The sequence below is a fragment of the Agelaius tricolor genome, unplaced genomic scaffold (genome assembly GCF_023055355.1).
Source record: "Agelaius tricolor isolate 1412-34295 unplaced genomic scaffold, bAgeTri1.0.p SCAF_31, whole genome shotgun sequence".
Taxonomy (NCBI): domain Eukaryota; kingdom Metazoa; phylum Chordata; class Aves; order Passeriformes; family Icteridae; genus Agelaius; species Agelaius tricolor.
In genome coordinates this window covers 5,424,865-5,442,770 of record NW_027269291.1, presented here as the reverse complement: position 1 = coordinate 5,442,770, position 17,906 = coordinate 5,424,865, and the positions used below count along the sequence as shown (strand labels likewise).

The window sequence follows — 17,906 nt, the reverse complement described above, 5'->3', positions numbered from 1 at the left end:
CCCCAAAATTGGGGATGGCACCCACAGAGACTCTCCCAAAACAGGGGATGGGACCCCTAAACATTTCCCCTAATATTGGGAATGTGGCTCCCAGAAACCTCCAAAAATGGGGATGGGACCCCAGAGACTCCCCCAAAACTGGGAATGTGACCCCCAAAAGTGTCCCCTAATATTGGGAATGGAGCTCCCAGAAACCCCCAAAAGTCTCCCCAAAAAGGGACCAGGAGGGACAGGGAGCAGAAGGGACAGGGAGCAGAAGGGATAGGGATGGGACCCCCAGAGACTCCCCCAAAACTGGGAATGTGACCCCCAAAAATGTCCCCTAATATTGGGAATGGGGCTCCCAGAAACCCCCAAAAGTCTCCCCAAAAATGGAGATGGGACCCTCCCAACATTGGGTTTGGGACCCCGAAAGTCTCCCCTAAAGTTTGGGTGGGAACCCCAGACACCCACAAAAATTTCCCCAAAAATGGGGTTTGGAACCAGAGAAATTTCCTCATAATCTTCCCAAAACCAGGAATCGGAACCCAAAAGTCTCCCCAAAATTGGGTATGGAACCCCTAAATTCTCCTCAGAATTGGGGGTCCCATTACTAAAATAATTAAAATTGTGATGTTTGAGTCAAAATTCCCCTTGCTGAGGGGGCTGCGGCTTTCCAGCAGAGAGAATTCTATAAATGGATTTATTTTACATATCCCCAATACATATTTATATGGATTTTATCCATATTTATATATTTACAGATGCAGAATTTTATTTTTTCCTGTAAGAAGAGCCCAGGTGATGCTTGGGGCCAGCAGAGCCACCCTGGGGACAGCAGAGTCACCTTGGGGACAGCAGAGCCACCCTGGGGACAGCAGAGCCACCATGGGACAGCAGAGCCACTCTGGGGACAGGAGAGTCACCTTGGGGACAGCAGAGCCACTCTGGGATAGCAGAGCCACTCTGGGGACAGCAGAGCCACCATGGGACAGCAGAGCCACTCTGGGGACAGGAGAGTCACCTTGGGGACAGCAGAGCCACTCTGGGATAGCAGAGCCACTCTGGGGACAGCAGAGCCACTCTGGGGACAGGAGAGTCACCCCTGGGACAGCAGAGCCACCTTGGGGTCAACAGGGCCACCCTGGGGACAGCAGAGCCACCCTGGGGCAGGGCTGGAGGGAGCATCCCTGTCCCCGCCAAGGGATGTGACCCCTGCACCTCGCACCCCATTCCCGCAGCCTTTCTCCAGAGGTTTTCCAGCGGTTTTCCAGCGGTTCTCCAGCCCGGCGGTCCCGAGGGGCCGGGAGGGGCTCGGTGTCCCCCTGGGCACCCCCGGGCCCGGCTGGGGGTCCCGAGGTGCCGGTGGTGCCGGGGGGGGCAGTGCCAGCCCGGGGTCCCTCCCGAGCTGCTCCATCCATCCCGGCGGAGGGAGGAGCCTCCGCATCCCCGAGCGGTGACACCGAGCCCGGCGGGGACAGCGACAGCACAGCGGGGACAGGGACGGCACAGCGGGGACAGCGACAGCACAGCGGGGACAGGGACAGCACAGCGGGGACAGCGACAGCTCAGCGGGGACAGGGACGGCACAGCGGGGACAGCGACAGCTCAGCGGGGACAGGGACGGCACAGCGGGGACAGCGACAGCACAGAGGGGACAGGGACGGCACAGCGGGGACAGGGACAGCACAGCGGGGACAGGGACGGCACAGCGGGGACAGGGACAGCACAGCGGGGACAGGGACAGCACAGCGGGGACACGGGCAGGGAAGGGTCCCGCGGGACACGGGGCAGGACAGAGGACAGCGAGGTGCGGGGCACCCCCGGAGCCCCGGGCCGTGAAGGAGGAGCTGGGCTGTCCCCAGACCCTCGGGGACAGAGCCGGGACCTCGCTGCTGCAGCCATGGGGGGTCCCTGGCAGCCGCCCCGGGCCCGCTCGCTGCTGCTGCTGCTGCTCCTCCCCACGCTCCAGGTGAGTGGCCCCGGGGACAGCGCGGGGGGCACCGGGGTCCCCCATGCCAGACACCCCCGGGGCTGGGAGCAGTGAGGGGTACTCCTGCCCCGGGTGGGGGCGCCCATGGCATCCCAACCCCTCCCATTATCCCATCCCATCCCATCCCATTATCCCATCCCATTATCCCATCCCATCCCATCCCACCCCATCCCATCCCATCCCATCCCATCCCATCCCATCCCATCCCATCCCATCCCATCCCATCTGCCTCTCTCATGCTCCAGACCTGCCAGCCCCCCTTGGGGACTTTCCCACAGCTCCTGGGGACAATGTGGTGACAAAGGTGCTGCTGGGACCCCGCAGGACCCGGCAGTGCTCAGGGACCCCCCCAGGGCAGAGGTCCCGAGGGTTTGGGTCCCAGGGATAATCCCTTGGGAACGGATCCTCCACCCCACATCACCCGGAGCACCCCCAGGCACAGGGGTTGGGGGGCTGGGGGTGCAGGGGACAGGGACAGCCGTGGGTGACCCCCAGGACAGGGCCATGGGCGTGGCTGGCACCAAATCCCTGTGGGAATGGGGGGACTGGGGTGGTTGTGCTGCCAGAGGGAGAGGAAGAGCCCTGGGCTGGTCAGGCTGTGCTGGGGAAAGGGGAGGGAGGGGAAATGGGAGGAGAAGGGAAAAAAGGGAAAAGGAAAAAGTGAAAGGAAAAAAGGGAAAGGAAAAGGGAAAGGAAAAGGGAAAGGAAAAGGGAAAGGAAAGCAGAAGAGGAAGAGAAAAGAAAAAAATGGAAAAGGAGAAAAAGAGAAAAGGAAAAAATAAAAAAGGAAAAGAAAAAAGAAAAGGAAAAAAGGGAAAGGGAAAAAGGGGAAAAGGGAAAAAGGAAAAAAGTGGGAAAAAGGGGGAAAAAGGGGGGAAAGGGCAAAAAGGGAAAAAAGAGAAAAAAGGGAAAAGAAAAAAGGGAAAAGGAAAAAAAAGAAAAGGAAAAAAGAGAAAAGGAAGAAAGGGAAAAGGAAAAAAGGGAAAGTGGAAAGGGGAAAGGGAAAGGGGAAAAAAGAGAAAAAAGGGAAAGGGAAAAAAGGCGAAGGGAAAAAAGGGAAAGGGAAAAAGGGAAAGGGAAGGGCAAGGGCAAGGGCAAGGGGAAGGGCAAGGGGAAGGGGAAGTGGAAGGGGAAGGGAAGCTGGGCTGAGGGAGCACTCGAGGCTCGCAGCGTTTCAGAGACTGTTGGCATCAGGCCCCTTCCAGGGGGGAAACTGAGGCACAGCAGGAATTCCCTGCCCTGCAGGGAGCTCGGAAGGGAGCCCTGCACATTCCCTGTTCCTGCTCCAGCATCCTGGCCCTGCTGCCATAAATAACAAACCAAACCCACAACTCTGCAGCCAAAGAGAGGTGAGAGAAACCCCCCTGCCCCATCCATGTCCCCCATCACTGGCAGGATGGAGGAGGAGGAGAATTCCTGGGCCTTCCCAATGCTGCATCCAAAGCCATCCCCAAATGCCTTTTCCAGGCTGAAATTCCCTTGAAATCTTGTGTTCAGCAGGAAAAGGACACAAAATCTCCTGGGGGAGGTGAGGGGACCCCGAGGAGCAGCTGCTTGGCCAGGACAGGCAGGGCAGGGCTCAGCCCAGGGATGCTCCAAGGTCCCACATTTCCCTGTGTTGGGAAGCTCAGGAATCCACCCTCATCCCTCTGCTCCTGCAGCTCTTACACCTCTGGCCCCTCACTGAAACAATCAGCAACTCAACCCCAGGTCTGGGCATCAGGGGTGCCCCAGCCAGCCCTGAACCTGCTGGGAGGCTTGGGAATGGGCAGGGATATGGGAATGGGCATGGAGAGATATATGGGAATGGGCAGGGACACTTGGGAATGGGCATGGGCACTTGGGAATGGGCAGGGATGTGGGAATGGGCATGGAGAGATATATGGGAATGGGCAGGGACACTTGGGAATGGGCATGGACACTTAGGAATGGGCAGGGATGTGGGAATGGGCATGGAGAGATATATGGGAATGGGCAGGGACACTTGGGAATGGGCATGGACACTTAGGAATGGGCAGGGATGTGGGAATGGGCATGGAGGGATGCTTGGGAATGGGCATGGACATTTGGGAATGGGCACAGATACTTTGGAATGGGAAAAGATGTGTGGGAATGGGCACAGACACTTGGGAATGGGCACAAAATATTTGGGAATAGGCAGAGATGTGTGGGAATGGGCACAGGCACTTGGGAATGGGCAGGGAATGGACACACACACTTGGGAATGGGCACAGATGTGTGGGAATGGGCATGGAACTTGGGAATTGGGCAGGGACACCCAGCAATGGACAGACAGAGTTCCTGGCATCTCCCAGTTCAGCCTCCGTCTCCCAGTTCTCCAGCTGGGAGCCGAGGAGGCAAATCCCAAAGCAGGGATTCCCTGACAATCCAATCCCTGCAGCCACCACATCTCTCCCATCTTTGGCATCTGGGCATTCTCCCTGGTGCTCCATCAGCTCTGCTGGCAAAGCCCAGAGCTGGGAATGTGGGGTTTGCTGTGCCCACATCCCACTGGGATAATGGGAGGTGTCCGTGCCCATGGCAGGGGGAGACTGGGATGGGTTTGTGGTCCCTTTCAACCCAAATCCATGATTCCATTTCTACAATTCCATTACCCCAATTCCACAATTCCATGTCTCCAATTCCACAATTCCAAGACTCCAATTCCACAATTCCATGGCAGGGGGGGACTGGGATGGGCTTGTGGTCCCTTCCAACCCAACTCCATTATTCCATTTCTACAATTCCATTACTCCAATTGCACAACTCCATGACTCCAATTCCACGATTCCATGGCAGGTGGGGACTGGGATGGGTGTGTGGCCCCTTCCAACCCAGCTCCATGATTCCATTTCCACAATTCCATAATTCCAATTCCACAATTCCATGGCAGGTGGGGACTGGGATGTGTTTGTGGTCCCTTCTACCCCAAATCCATGATTCCATTTCTACAATTCCATTACTCCAATTCCACAATTCCATGACTCCATTTCTACAATTCCATTACTCCAATTCCACAATTCCATGGTTTTCCTGCCTGCCCTTTCTCCTCTCCAAGGTGCAGGGGACTCATCCCGACTGCTCCGTCGTCCTCCACTTCCAGCAGCTGGAGGAGGAATGTCTGCAGAGGATCCGGAGTGAGAGCCCCAGCCCGGGGCAGGCAGGGCAGGGTGAGCCTGGAACAGCTCCCTGGGAGCAGGGAGGAGTTCCTGAGGAGTCCCTGGAGGGTGACCATGGGAGGGGATTGCAGAGCACGCGTGGATTTGGGATTTCCGGGGAGACGGAGAGCAGCACCAAGGCAAAGGTCAAGGAGAATCCCTGGAGAGCCCCAGGAATGCTGTTGGGATGGGATAGAGGGGACTGGGGGATGCAAACAACAGACAGAACTCAGCCCTGGTGGATTTAGAGAATCCTGGAGTGGGTGGGATTGGGAGGGAGCTCAAAGCTCACCCAGTGCCACCCCTGCCATGGCAGGGACACCTCCACTGTCCCAGGCTGCTCCAGCCCCAATGTCCAGCCTGGCCTTGGACACTGCCAGGGATCCAGGGGCAGCCCCAGCTGCTCTGGGAATTCCATCCCAGCCCCTCCCCACCCTCACAGGGAACAATTCCCAATTCCCAATATCCCATCCATCTCTGGCCCTGGGAACCATTCCCTGTGTCCTGTCCCTCCATCCCTTGTCCCCAGTCCCTCTCCAGCTCTCCTGGAGCCCCTTTGGGCCCTTTAGGGCTCTGAGCTCTCCCTGGAGCCTTCTCACCCCCACAGGGAGGGATTCATGGAACATGGCAGTGCTGGATTGGTCCATGCCCCTGGCAGAGTCCCCTCCATCCCTTGGCACCAATGCCAGCCCTGTGGCCACCAGCACCGGGGTCACTCTGTGGTGTCACCATCTCACATCTGCTCCCCTTCCTAATTCAGTAAATTCTACTGCCAAACATTTTTTGAGCATCTCAGTTTTCCCATATCTGGGATTTTAAATGAATTAACTGGTTGAAAAACCAATTTTCTAGTGCTGCTTTTGGACATCATTTTTTTAAATTGCATCTCAGTTTCCATCCAAAAGTGGAATGGCCCAAATCCCAGGCAAAAACTGTCACCTGGAGAATAAGGAATGTATAATTCCAGGGGTTTCATCTCATAGCAGTGGAAAAATTAAGCAATAAATGCATATGAAGGTGCATAATTGCTTAAGTAACTTTGCAGAGATGTCATTTATGCTTCAGCTTAGCAGGGAAAAGCCAAATTGATTGGAAAAGGTCCATTTTGCAACCTGAACTGTGCCAGCCAAGGGGAAGGAACCTCACTGCAGGAAAATATCCGAGATGTGGGAATGCATAATTAAAATCTCGGTTTAATCCTGGGGCTCCTGCTGCCCCTGCCCACCTGAGCTGCACCCATCCCTTTCCCTGCTTGCACCAGCGTGGGGAGCAGGACTCCAGGACAGGCTCAGATCCCATGGACAGCATGGGAGGGCCCTGGGATCTCCTTATTCCTTATTCCTCATTCCTTATTCCTCATTCCCAATATCCCATCCAGCCCTGCCCTCTGGCACTGGGAGCCATTCCCTGTCTCCCGTCCCTCCATCCCTTGTCCCCAGTCCCTCTCCAGCTCTCCTGGAGCCCCTTCAGGCCCTGGCAGGGGCTCTGAGCTCTCCCTGGAGCTTCTCCTCTCCAGGTGAGCACCCCCAGCCTTTCCTCTTCCATTTCTTGCACCATATCTATGGCATCCTCTGGACTGTGGGGGTTAAAATTCCAGAGGAGGCCCTGGAGAGGCTCCAAAGGCTCCTCTGGAGCCAGGCTGGGAGAGCTGGGAGTGCTCACCTGGAGAGGAGAAGGCTCCAGGGAGAGCTCAGAGCCCCTGCCAGGGCCTGAAGGGGCTCCAGGAGAGCTGGAGAGGGACTGGGGACAAGGGATGGAGGAACAGGACCCAGGGAATGGCTCCCAGTGCCAGAGGGCAGGGATGGATGGGATATTGGGAATTGGGAATTGTTCCCTGGCAGGGTGGGCAGGCCCTGGCACAGGGTGCCCAGAGCAGCTGGGGCTGTCCCTGGATCCCTGGCAGTGCCCAAGGCCAGGCTGGACACTGGGGCTGGAGCAGCCTGGGACAGTGGGAGGTGTCCCTGCCATGGCTGGGGTGAAACTGGACGGGCTTTAAGATCCATTCCAACCCAAACCATTCCAGGATTCCCTGCTCCCATGACCCCAAGAAATGGGGGGATGCTCTCAGGGATGATCCCAATTCTGTGCTCGCTTCCCTGATCCTCCAGAACAAAAACCAAGCCCCACTTTGGCATTGTGGATGCAAATCCCTCCCTGCCAGGACTGCCATCCCCAGGCTGAAATCAGAGGAAATTCATCAGACCTGTCCAATTCCTCCATGAATAATGTGGATCTGCAGGGTTAATGATGGAGCTGTGCTGGGACAGGAGCTGGCCTGCACTGGGATCTCCTTGTCCCATCACAAATTCCCCCAGCCCCGAATCTGCCTGGCCCTAGAAAATTGGAGAATAATTCAAACAGGATTTCAGTGCTGGATAGGGAAGCAAAAGTTGTTTAATCTTAAGTCATGCAGAAACCCTTGCATGACTTCCTTCTGTCCTTGGGGACACATCCCGAGCTGAGCCTCCAGGTGCAAGAACCCAAACTAAATTTGGGTTATTTCAGGAGGCACAGGCAAATCCCAGCCCATGGCACACGCAGGGGATTCCCACAGGAGCTGGGTCTGACACAGCCCCAGGAGCTCCCACAGGAGCTGAAAGGGGATCCCGAGGAGCCCAGGAGCTGAGGCAGGATGGTCCAGAAAGGGGAAAGGAAGCGGGAAAGGGGAAGGGAGGGAAGGGAAGGGAAGGGAAGGGAAGGGAAGGGAAGGGAAGGGAAGGGAAGGGAAGGGAAGGGAAGGGAAGGGAAGGGAAGGGAAGGGAAGGGAAGGGAAGGGAAGGGAAGGGAAGGGAAGGGAAGGGAAGGGAAGGGAAGGGAAGGGGAAGCTGGGCTGAAGGAGCACTGGAGGCTTGCAGGTTTTTAGAGACTGATGGCATCAGTGGGGAAACTGAGGCACAGCAGGAATTCCCTGCCCTGGGGTCCTCTCCCTCCCCAGGCTGCCCGACCGAGTGGGACGGGCTCAGCTGCTGGCCCGCCCTGCCCCGTGGCCAGTCCCGAGGCGTCGCCTGTCCCGAGATCCTGAGCGTCTTCAAGAAGTCCAAAGGTCTGAATCCAGTGGGGATCGCTCATCCCACGGCCCCACCCGCCCTGCCAGGGCCCCTGAGCCACCCCAGCCCTTCCCTCCGACCCCACAGCTCCTGCCTCTCCCAAAATGTCCTCGGTGGAAACTGCAGCCCCAGCAGCGACAGGAAAACAGAGATTCAGGGACCCAAATCCTTTTATCCCTCCGTGGGTGGAGCTCTTGGGGACCTCATCCCCCATCCTGGTGACACCAGGATAGTCCCCTCACTGCCCTCCTTTCCCACTCACCATCCCAGGGCTCCCGAGCTCCCACTGGAACATCCCAGCACTTCCTCAGACAGGAGTAATTCAGGAAATGTTGGGAAATGTTTGCTTTGGGGCAGGAACAGCTCAGGAGAGGCTCGACGGAGCCCTCACAGGATGAATGAGCACTTTTACAGCTTTAATTCCCAATTCCTTTCCCCTGGAGGGATCTGTGCTTTTGTTCACACCCTGTCAGAAGTTTTCCTGGCAGCTCCAGGCATGGGGCCATGGGATCCAGAAGGGATGGGGTAGCAATGGGATTTTGGGAGGGAGGGATGGGGTCTGGAAGGGAAGGACAGTGATAGGGTCTGGATGGAGCAATGGGATCAGGGAGGGATGGGACAGCCCATGGGTACCACACTGCTGTCCCTGTCTGTTCCAGGCCAGGCATTCTGGGGGTGCCCTTAGAGGTGACACCCGTGGCTCCCCTGAGGTTCCTCCTTGTCCTGCAGGGCTGATCCAGAGGAACTGCACTGAGTGGGGTTGGAGCCCCCCCAGCCCCCCCTACCACAGTGCCTGCCAGCTGGAAACCCTTGGCAGCAGCAATGACACCGAGGCCAAGGCACGTGGGACCCCTGGGGCTGTGGGGACCTGTCCCCATTTCCCCATGCCCCCATTTCCCCATGTCCTCATGGCCCTATAGCCCCGTGTCCCCATGGCTCCATGTCCCCATGCCCCCATTTCCCCATGTCCCCACACTGCCCCACGTCTCCATGTCCCCATGGTCCCACACTGCCCCATGTCCCCATGTCCCTGTGTTCCCACACTGCCCACTGGCCAAAGAACCATGGAGATGCTCCTGGCTTATCCCATCACCCCTGGCTGTCCCTACTTGCCCCACACCAGCACTTCCCAGTCCCTGTCCCCTCCCTCCACTGGTGCTGTCCCTTGCAGAGAGGCCACTTTGTCACCATGAAGGTGCTCTACACCTGTGGCTACTCCACGTCGCTGGCAGCGCTGCTCCTGGCCATCGGCATCTTCTGCTGCTTCAGGTAGGGCTGGGAGCTGCTCCAGCTCCAGGGCTGGAGGGACACGGGACAAATCCCAGCAGGAACAGCTGCCCCCAGCCTGGCCCCTCTGGAGCAACCAGGTCCCATCCCAGCCAACAGGGAAACAGGGAAGGCAGGAGAGCAATGGCAGCCTTGTCCTTCCCTGGTGGCCCTCTCGGGTTCTGGTTTTGGAGATGTCCCTGTGCTGCAGGTTTGGGCTCTCCAGAGGTTTCTGGGATGTTCTCTTGTCCTTGAGCAGCCCCAAGCACAGCACTATTGTATTTGCAGGGGTTCCCCAACAAATGCAGGAATGATGCACCTGACTCCATGTTCTCAGAAGGCTAATTTATCACTTTATGATACTATATTCTATTAAAGAATACTATACTATACTAAAGAATACAGAAGGGATACTTACTGCATGCTATAAAGATAATAATGAAAACTCATGACTCTTTCCAGAGTCCCAACACAGATTGGCCCTGATTGGCCAAAGAGTGAAAACAACTCCCAGCAGAATGCAATGGAACAATCACCTGTGGGTAAACAATCTCCAAACACATTCCACATCAGCACAGCACAGGAGAAGCAAATGAGATAAGAATTGTTTTCCTTTTCTCTGAGGTGTCTCAGCTTCCCAGGTGAAAAATCCTGGGTGAAGGGATTTTTTCAGATGCCACACAACCCTGCCCTTCCTGATTTTAGAGCAGGAAAGCTTCTCCAGGGCTTTGTGACCATCACCAGTAGTGATCCCAGGGAAGGGGACACCAAAGCACCTTCTCTGCCCCTGTTTGGGCCCAGCCCATCTCTCCCTCCTGCAGGAAGCTGCACTGCACCAGGAATTCCATCCACATCCACTTCTTCACCTCCTTCATCCTGCGGGGCACGGCCGTGTTCATCAAGGACCACATCCTCTTCTCGGATGAGTCCATTGACCACTGCACAATGTCCACGGTGAATCCCAAACTGCTCCAAACCCAGTCCTGCATGGTGAATCCCAAACTGCTCCAAACCCAGCCCTGGAGCACGGCAGGGAGAGCAGCAGGGGCTCCTTGGGGGGAACTGGTGGGACCTGGGGGGATTTGTCACTGCAGAGAGGAGAGAGAGGCTGTGGGATGGAGGAAATTCTGTCCTGGGTGGCCCTGGGGAGGTTCAGCATTTCTGCATTTCCCTCCATGCAGGGAACAAGTTTTGTCCTCAAAACTGCTCTGGCCTCAGGCTGGGTGTCCCCCAGTGGGGCTAAAGCTCAGCACAGCCCACCAGCACCAGGTGCTGCTCAGCTTTGAGGTTTTCAATCAAAACAGGAACCTCTGAGGGAAGACACGGCACTGAGAACACCACAAACACAACCACGGGGTTTTTAAAGATCCTACAAGCCCGTGGTCACCTGCCCGTGGGGCACAGGCAGAGCAGAACCTGGTGCAAGTAATGTGAGGGGCTGGGGCAGAGTCTCTGGGCTGCACTGAAAGTTCATCACTGAAAGGCCATCATTGAAAAGCCATCACTGAAAGGCCATCACAGGTGTCCTCAAGAGGGTGGACAGGAGGGTGACAGTCCCCCATGCCCCCAGGGCAGGCTGTGCTGCACCCTGAGCTGTCCCCTCCTCCCCTGGCAGGTGACCTGCAAGGCAGCCATCGCCTTCTTCCAATACTCAGTGCTGGCCAACTTCTACTGGCTGCTGGTGGAGGGGCTGTACCTGCAGACGCTGCTGCTGCTCACCTTCACCTGCGACAGGAGCTACACCTGGGGCTACGTCCTCATGGGCTGGGGTGAGCCTGGGGACATCCCTGGGCAGGAACCACCTGGGAATGGCCTGATCTGACACCCACCTGGCCAGAGGTCCCCAGGGCTGCTCCAGGATGTCCCCACCCCAACATCTCCTGCATGCCTTGGTGGACACCCACCTGTTCCTGCCAGAGCCCAGAGCTGCTGGAAGCATGGCCTGATCAGGATAGCTCCTCCCTTCTTCCCACACCCACCCGGGGCTGGGAATGCCCATCCCAGGTGCCTGGGTGTGATGGAAGAGCATGAGGACAGGAGGTGATACAGACACAGCGCCAGTGATGGGCACCACTTCCTTCTCCTGGAGAAGGTGGGAAGGTTGTCACCTTCCTGCCACATCCAGAACTGAGCTAGACACATGTTTCTGGGGACAAGGGACAGAGGGGTGGCACAGGGGCTTCCCAGAGCACCGGAGGGACCATCCTTGCCTGTGTCCTGTCCTTGCAGGTGTCCCCATGGTCACAGTCGGGGTGTGGGTGCTCACCAGGCTCCAGTATGACAACCACGGGTAAGAGCAGCTGTCCCTTGGCCTTGTCCAGGCCACCTCAGCCACGTGTCCCAGTCCAAGGGCTGGGAAATGAACCTTTGGCATGGGATGGATGCTCAGGAGGGGAGGACTGGGCCAGCACTTCATTTAAATGTTATTTCTGTTTTCTGGTGGGTTCTGTGGCAAGAGCGGTGCAAAGGGGTCAGGGGTCCGGCCAAAGAAATGGCAGGGGGACAGCTGGGCCACACAGGTCCCAGTGGGTGCCAGAGCCACCTCTGCTGTCCTGTAGGTGCTGGGATGACTACTCCAGTGTGTACTGGTGGGTGATCAAGGCTCCCATCCTCCTGGCCATATTTGTGAGTGTGCTCCCTGAGAGTCCCACCCCAGAGCCAGGGTCCCACATGGCCAGGGGACCCAGCCAGGGCCTGTGCAGAGCCTGAGGTGTGGCCTCCTGGGACAGGTGAACTTCCTCATCTTCCTCAACGTCACCAGGATGCTGGCACAGAAGATCCGGTGCCCGGACCTCAGCAGAACCCACAAGCAGCAGTACATGTAAGGGGACAGGGCTGTGCCAACCCTGGGGTCTGGGGTGGGGACAGGGCTGTGCCCACCTCGGGGTCCCAGGGCAGAGGGACCCTCCTCCTCCTCCTTGGAGGACAGCCCTGGAGCCTCCAAGACCTGCCTCTCACACAGAACCGGCTTGGGGCTGAGACCAAGGTTTTGGGGAGGTCTCATGGGGCAGCAGGAGCCCCCAGACCCCTGTCCCTCTCCACAGGAGGCTGACCAAGTCCACGCTGCTGCTCATCCCCCTCTTTGGGGTGCACTACGTGGTGTTTGCGCTCTTCCCCGAGCACGTGGGCGTGGACGCCCGGCTCTACTTCGAGCTGGTGCTGGGCTCCTACCAGGTGAGAAGGGCAGGGAAAGGCCCATGGCCCCACCCCAAATCACACCAGGACCCTCTGGAATGTGGGGGTTTGGTCTCTTTCGGGAGAGGGTGCCCCCAAACACCTGGGGCAGGGCCTGGAGAACCTGGCTCTGATTTCCTCTGCGGTGGGTCAGAGGTGTGGGATGAGGTAAGGGCAAGGAGAAGATGAGCACAGAGGGGTCCAGCCCCTTCCTCTTGGTGCAAATTACTCTGCCTGTCCTCTCCAGGGCTTCCTGGTGGCTCTGCTCTACTGTTTCCTCAACGGGGAGGTGAGTGTGTGTCCCCACCCCAACCCTGGGCACCACAGAGGGCACGGGGACACCCCGAGGGTGCCCCAAAGCCAGGGGTGGGCAGGGACAGTTCCCTTCCCCTTGCCCCCCAGTCCCCTCCATCTGGTGTCCCTGGGTGCCAGCACCACCCATGTCGTTGGTGCAGGTCCAGGCTGAGATCAGGAGGAACTGGGGCACGTGGCAAAGGTCCATGGAGAGCAACGTCTTCAACCTGGCCACCCAGGACTTCACGGCGTGAGCAGGACAGCGCTCCTGGAGAGCTGCTGCTGCAGGAGCAGCTCCATGGCTGCAGCCCAGAAAGACCCAATCCCCTTATTTTGGGGATTCTGGGTCTGACACCCTCAGAGGGAACAACCAGAGAGACCCAACCCCCCCCTTATTTTGGAGATTGTGGGTCTGACACCCTCAGAGGCAACAACCAGAAAGACCCAACCCCTTGTGATTTTGGAGGTTGTGAGTCGGACACCCTCAGAGGGTGTTGGGAAAAACCAGAAGGACCCAACCCCTCCTCATTTTGGAGGTTCTGGGCGTGACACCCTCAAAAGGTGTTCGGAACAACCAGAAAGACCCAACCCCTCCTGATTTTGAGGATTCTGGGTTTGACACCCTCAGAGGGTGTTGGCAACAACCAGAAAGACCCAACCCCCTGATTTTGGAGGTTCTGGGTCTTACACCCTAAAAGGGAACAACCAGAAAGACCCAACCCCTCCTGATTTTGGGGGCTCTGGGTCTGCCACCCTCAGAGGGTGCTGGGAACAACCATGGAAGAGGCTCTGCCTGCTCAGTGCTGGTGGATCTTGCACCCTGTGGTAGCACCTCACTCCCAGGGCTCTCTGCTTCAGGGCAGAGTTCCAGGCAAGGGAAGGGAAGTTCTGCACTTTTCTGCCTGAAACTGGGAAGGAAACACAGAAATCCTTCACCAAAGCACAGCTGGTGGGTTTTGTTTGCACTGCAGAAAAAGGAGCAGCACTGATACTAAAGGGATTCACTGATGGATGTTTTCCCCCTCCCTTGGTTTACAAAATCATTTCCTGTCTGGGAAGATTCCTAAACACAGCCAGGAGCCCCCCTGGTGATGGGGGGAGGATACAGAGAGAGGCAAAATCCCAAACCTCTACAAGAGACCCCCAATGGCCTCTGGACCCAGTTCCTCCCCATTCCCAAAATGCTTCCCTTTCCCGTGTGGGTTGATTGAGCTGGAGATGTTCCCTTGCCAGGAGAGCTCTCCCAGCCCTTTGCTCTGAGGAATGGGACTCACCTGGCATCCGTGGGGGTTTTTTCCAGAGATAGGAAGGTTTTTGCCAATAAAATCTCATTCCAAGTCCAGCCTCACTTTTCAGAGTGTCGTTTCACTCCACACACCCAGGGAGTTTGGGATTGGGGGTGCTGCAGGATGAAAACCCTGCCCATGATGGAACCCCTGGAAGTACCTCTCAGGCAATCTCTGCTTTTCCCCTGCCTGGTGAAGCTCACAGAGAGGAGATGGAGGAGGAGGGTGAGGAAGAGCTTGAGGTGGGGGCACCATGAGCTGTCCCAGAGGTCCTGGGGTGCCCTGTCCCCTCTGGGTGCCCCCAGCCTGTTCCACCACCATGAACATCCTTCATCCTCCCAGAATGAGCTCCTGCCCTGGAAAATGGTGCCTCCAGGAGGGAGAGAGGCCCCAAATGCCCTCCTGCCAAACTTCCTGGCCTCTCCCCTGCTCCTGAGACCGGAGCCACCCGATCCCAGCCTTGCTTCTCACCCTGCCTGGGTGCCACATGTCCTTCCCTAAATAAACCCCACTTGCTGGCCCCTGTCCAGGCTGCAGGATCTCCAGAGATCCCATCTGGGAGGGCACTGAAGGGAAACAGAGCCCCAGAGCTGATCTGGGGCGAGATGGGAGAGGTTCCATTAAAAACCCCTCCAGAGCCAGCACATCCTGAATCATCAGGAACCCTCCAGAGGAGCTCAGGAGCTCAATAAATCCCTGTCTGCAGCCAGGAAGGGACCAGAGGTGAAGAGAATCCTCTCCATCATCAATGAGGGTGGGATGATTGGCAGAGATGAGACAGCAGCAGACTGAGCAGGACTGGAGATGTTCAGTAGGAAAGCCTGTTTCCATTAAACTTTAAAAAACTTTGGATTTGCACCTATTTTGAGGTGCAGATGGGTTTTTGGGGTGATAAATGACTCCAAATGAACCTCTGGGGTTTGCTGGGCTTTGAAGCCCCTGCAGGACAGGAGCCCAGTGTGGCTCCAGGAGGGGCCTGGGAATCACCCTCAGCCTGCAGCAAAGGTTTTCCAAAGCTCCCAGCATGGACCACTCCCTGCAGCTGCAAAAGATCTTCGAGATCTTAAGATCTCTAAGGTCTGGAAAGAGATCTTAAGATCTGGAAAGGGACCTTAGAGTGTTGAAAGAGACCTTAAATCTCATGGGGAAGGACATTTCCACTGTCCCAGGGTGCTCCCAGCCCTGTCCAGCCTGGCCTTGGGCACTGCCAGAGGTCCAGGGCACCTCTGCCAGGGCCTGCCCACCCTCACAGGGAGGAACTTCTTCTGAAGATCCCCACAATCTCACAGATTTTTCCACCCTGCCCAATGCTGAGGCTGTGTTCAGGAGCGCTGAGCCCAGGCAGAGCAGGGTCAGTGTAGGATTAACGGGGGTAAGCATGGTCGGGATGGACGGAGATGAGAGATCTCTGCAGCCAGGTTGTGGAACTTGGGGTTTATTGCAAAGGGCCTGGGTGCAGGGCCCTGCTGGGAGCTGCCAGGCACAGCTCAGAGCAGGACTGAGAGAAGAGAGGGGGAGAGAGGATGAGAGGGTGAGAGAGTAAAAGCATGAGAGCAAAAGGCAAGAGCTAAGAGCTAAAAGGCAAGAGTATAGAAAGTAAGTGAGCAAAGTTCCCATTACAATACAATAAATCATCTTCTGTGTTGAATTTTCTAATTCTCACTCACCAATCTGGTACAAGATACAAATCCTAGAGCATTTCCATACAGCCTATAAGAATCACTACATTACCACACTGGGTTACATTTTAAACCCTAAAAGCTCCTCTTTGGGCCCCTTCTGCCAAGCTGGCAGGGTCTGCTCTGACCCTTGGGCCTGTCTGCAAGCAGAGGGTGTTGTTCCATCAAAAGGGGATCACCTTCAGCTGGCCACACCATTGTTTTCCAGTTGTTCAGTAACTGAGGGATCTCAAAGCTTGCTTTCATTTCAATCTCACTGATAGTTTCCATATTCTCAGAATCTTTTGCCAGGCAATCATATTTATCAGGCTTTCCTGTTTCATCTTCCCCAACAGGTCAGGTTTCCCGCATCCCTTCCCCAGGAGTGCCCCAGCCTGGCACCCTCCTCCCGCAGCGTGTCCCGTGTGTCCCCAGCGGTGCCCGGGCACGGCGGAGTTTTGCCCGGGGCCAGAGGGTGGCACTGCGGCCCCTCCGCAGAGCGGCACAGCGGGGATGGCAGCGCTGCAGCGGGGGGACAGCATCCCCACAAAAACCCCTTCAATAACCATAGCACTGCCCATTAAAACAACTGCCCTAAGCGTAACAGCCCCAGGCATCGCTTTAGCCCTAGAAATTTCAAAAATAGCCCAAACACTCATCCTCACAAAACAAACTCCTCTCTCAAACTTTTCAACATCCCTAGGATCCTTTAACCCTTTAATCCACCGCCTAAGCATAACCAACTTCCTCAACGGAGTACAAAATATTGCCTCCCACCTAAATGACCTCTCCTGATACAAAATATTAGGCCCAGAAGGACTAGCCAAAGATTGAAGACTAAACCCTTTCTTAGAGTTACCCCACCACCCCATCTCAGGTTAGAATGAGGACGTTAGCGACTAGGGTTCAGAACAGGATTTGTGATAGAGGGCAGAAGGTTATTGGCCACTGTAACCCCGGGGTGACAGCAGCCACTGAGCCCAGCCCCGAGAGCCCCAGAGGGTGAGGAATGGGTCACACTGCTCTGTGCACTCGGGCACAGCCGGGCAGCCCCGGCCAGGCAAGGGTTAACCCGCGGTGCCCGGGGTGGGAATCCACAAAATCAGAAGGGTTTTGGGAAAGCTGTAAAAGAGACAGCAGAATGTGATTAGAGCTAAGCAGCAGCCATGAGATAGATCAGCAGAAAAATTCTGTAAAAAGTAGAAAAGTAAGGGCATATAGAACAATGGTCTGTGTATTAACGCTTGTCTAGAATAACTCTCTAAGCTACAGAAAAGTATATCTAGTGAGATATTAGGAAGGTTGAAGCTTAATAATGGAGCTCTGTGCATTGTGTTTTAAGGCTGACAAGCAGAAATCACAGAGAGTCACAGAATCAGTAAGGTTGGAAAAGACCTTGGAGATCATCAAGTCCAACCTGTGCCCTGACACCACCTTGTCTCTCCTATTCCTCCTCTTCTCCAGGATAAACAACCCCAGCTCCCTCAGCTGCTTCTCACAGGACTTGTGCTCCAAAACCCTCCCCAGCCTTGTTGCCCTTCTCTGGACACACTCCAGCCCCTCCATGTCCTTCCTAAACTGGGGGCCCAGAACTGGACTCAGCAATATAGCAAATAAGCAGGCATTGTTTTAACCAAAGGTACATGTGCTTATAGTGACTGGATGGAACTACTGTCAATGTGCTTTTGCTTTGTGTGATTGGTCAAAAAACTTATAAAGTGAGTTGTAACATTAAGTTCTTGGTCTGCTGCCTGGGATGTGAGCTGCTGGCATCTTCCCATTGTCACAAGCATGTAATGAGACTGATGCTGGAACATAAAACAGCTCAAGGCACATTCCCAGCAGCGCCATCCCGGTGGTGATTTGCACACAGATCCCGATCAGAGATAAGCCACAGGCTCGGGCACAGCGCTCTCCCCGCCCTCACAGTCGTCCTGCTGCTCTTCCCAGCGCCTGTCACTGCCGGGGAGGCGCTGGCCAGGGTCGCTCCCACCTCCCCTCCACCTCCCCGAGTCCCTTGGGGTGCCGCAGCCGGCCCGGAGCCGCAGCAC

General features: G+C 56.3%; 1 protein-coding gene across 1 annotated transcript; it reads left to right on the top strand.

The window, feature by feature from the left end:
* The first annotated feature begins 1,418 nt into the window (after positions 1 to 1,418).
* Positions 1,419 to 14,253, top strand: LOC139601674 (vasoactive intestinal polypeptide receptor 1-like). Its single transcript, XM_071450852.1, has 13 exons — positions 1,419 to 1,951; positions 5,031 to 5,142; positions 8,066 to 8,173; positions 8,907 to 9,016; positions 9,349 to 9,446; positions 10,265 to 10,397; positions 11,059 to 11,212; positions 11,673 to 11,733; positions 12,002 to 12,068; positions 12,173 to 12,264; positions 12,488 to 12,617; positions 12,865 to 12,906; positions 13,073 to 14,253. The coding sequence occupies exons 1-13, from the start codon at positions 1,883 to 1,885 to the stop codon at positions 13,163 to 13,165; spliced, it is 1,269 nt and encodes a 422-aa protein (XP_071306953.1). The 5' UTR covers positions 1,419 to 1,882; the 3' UTR covers positions 13,166 to 14,253.
* The last annotated feature ends 3,653 nt before the right edge of the window (positions 14,254 to 17,906 follow it).

Coding starts and splice junctions, on each gene's coding strand:
- LOC139601674 (XM_071450852.1), top strand. CDS start 1,883: ATGGGGGGTCCCTGGCAGCCGCCCCGGGCCCGCTCGCTGCTGCTGCTG. Junction 5,143..8,065: donor CCCGGGGCAGGCAGGGCAGG/GTGAGCCTGGAA, acceptor CTCCCTCCCCAG/GCTGCCCGACCGAGTGGGAC. Junction 9,017..9,348: donor GCAATGACACCGAGGCCAAG/GCACGTGGGACC, acceptor TGTCCCTTGCAG/AGAGGCCACTTTGTCACCAT.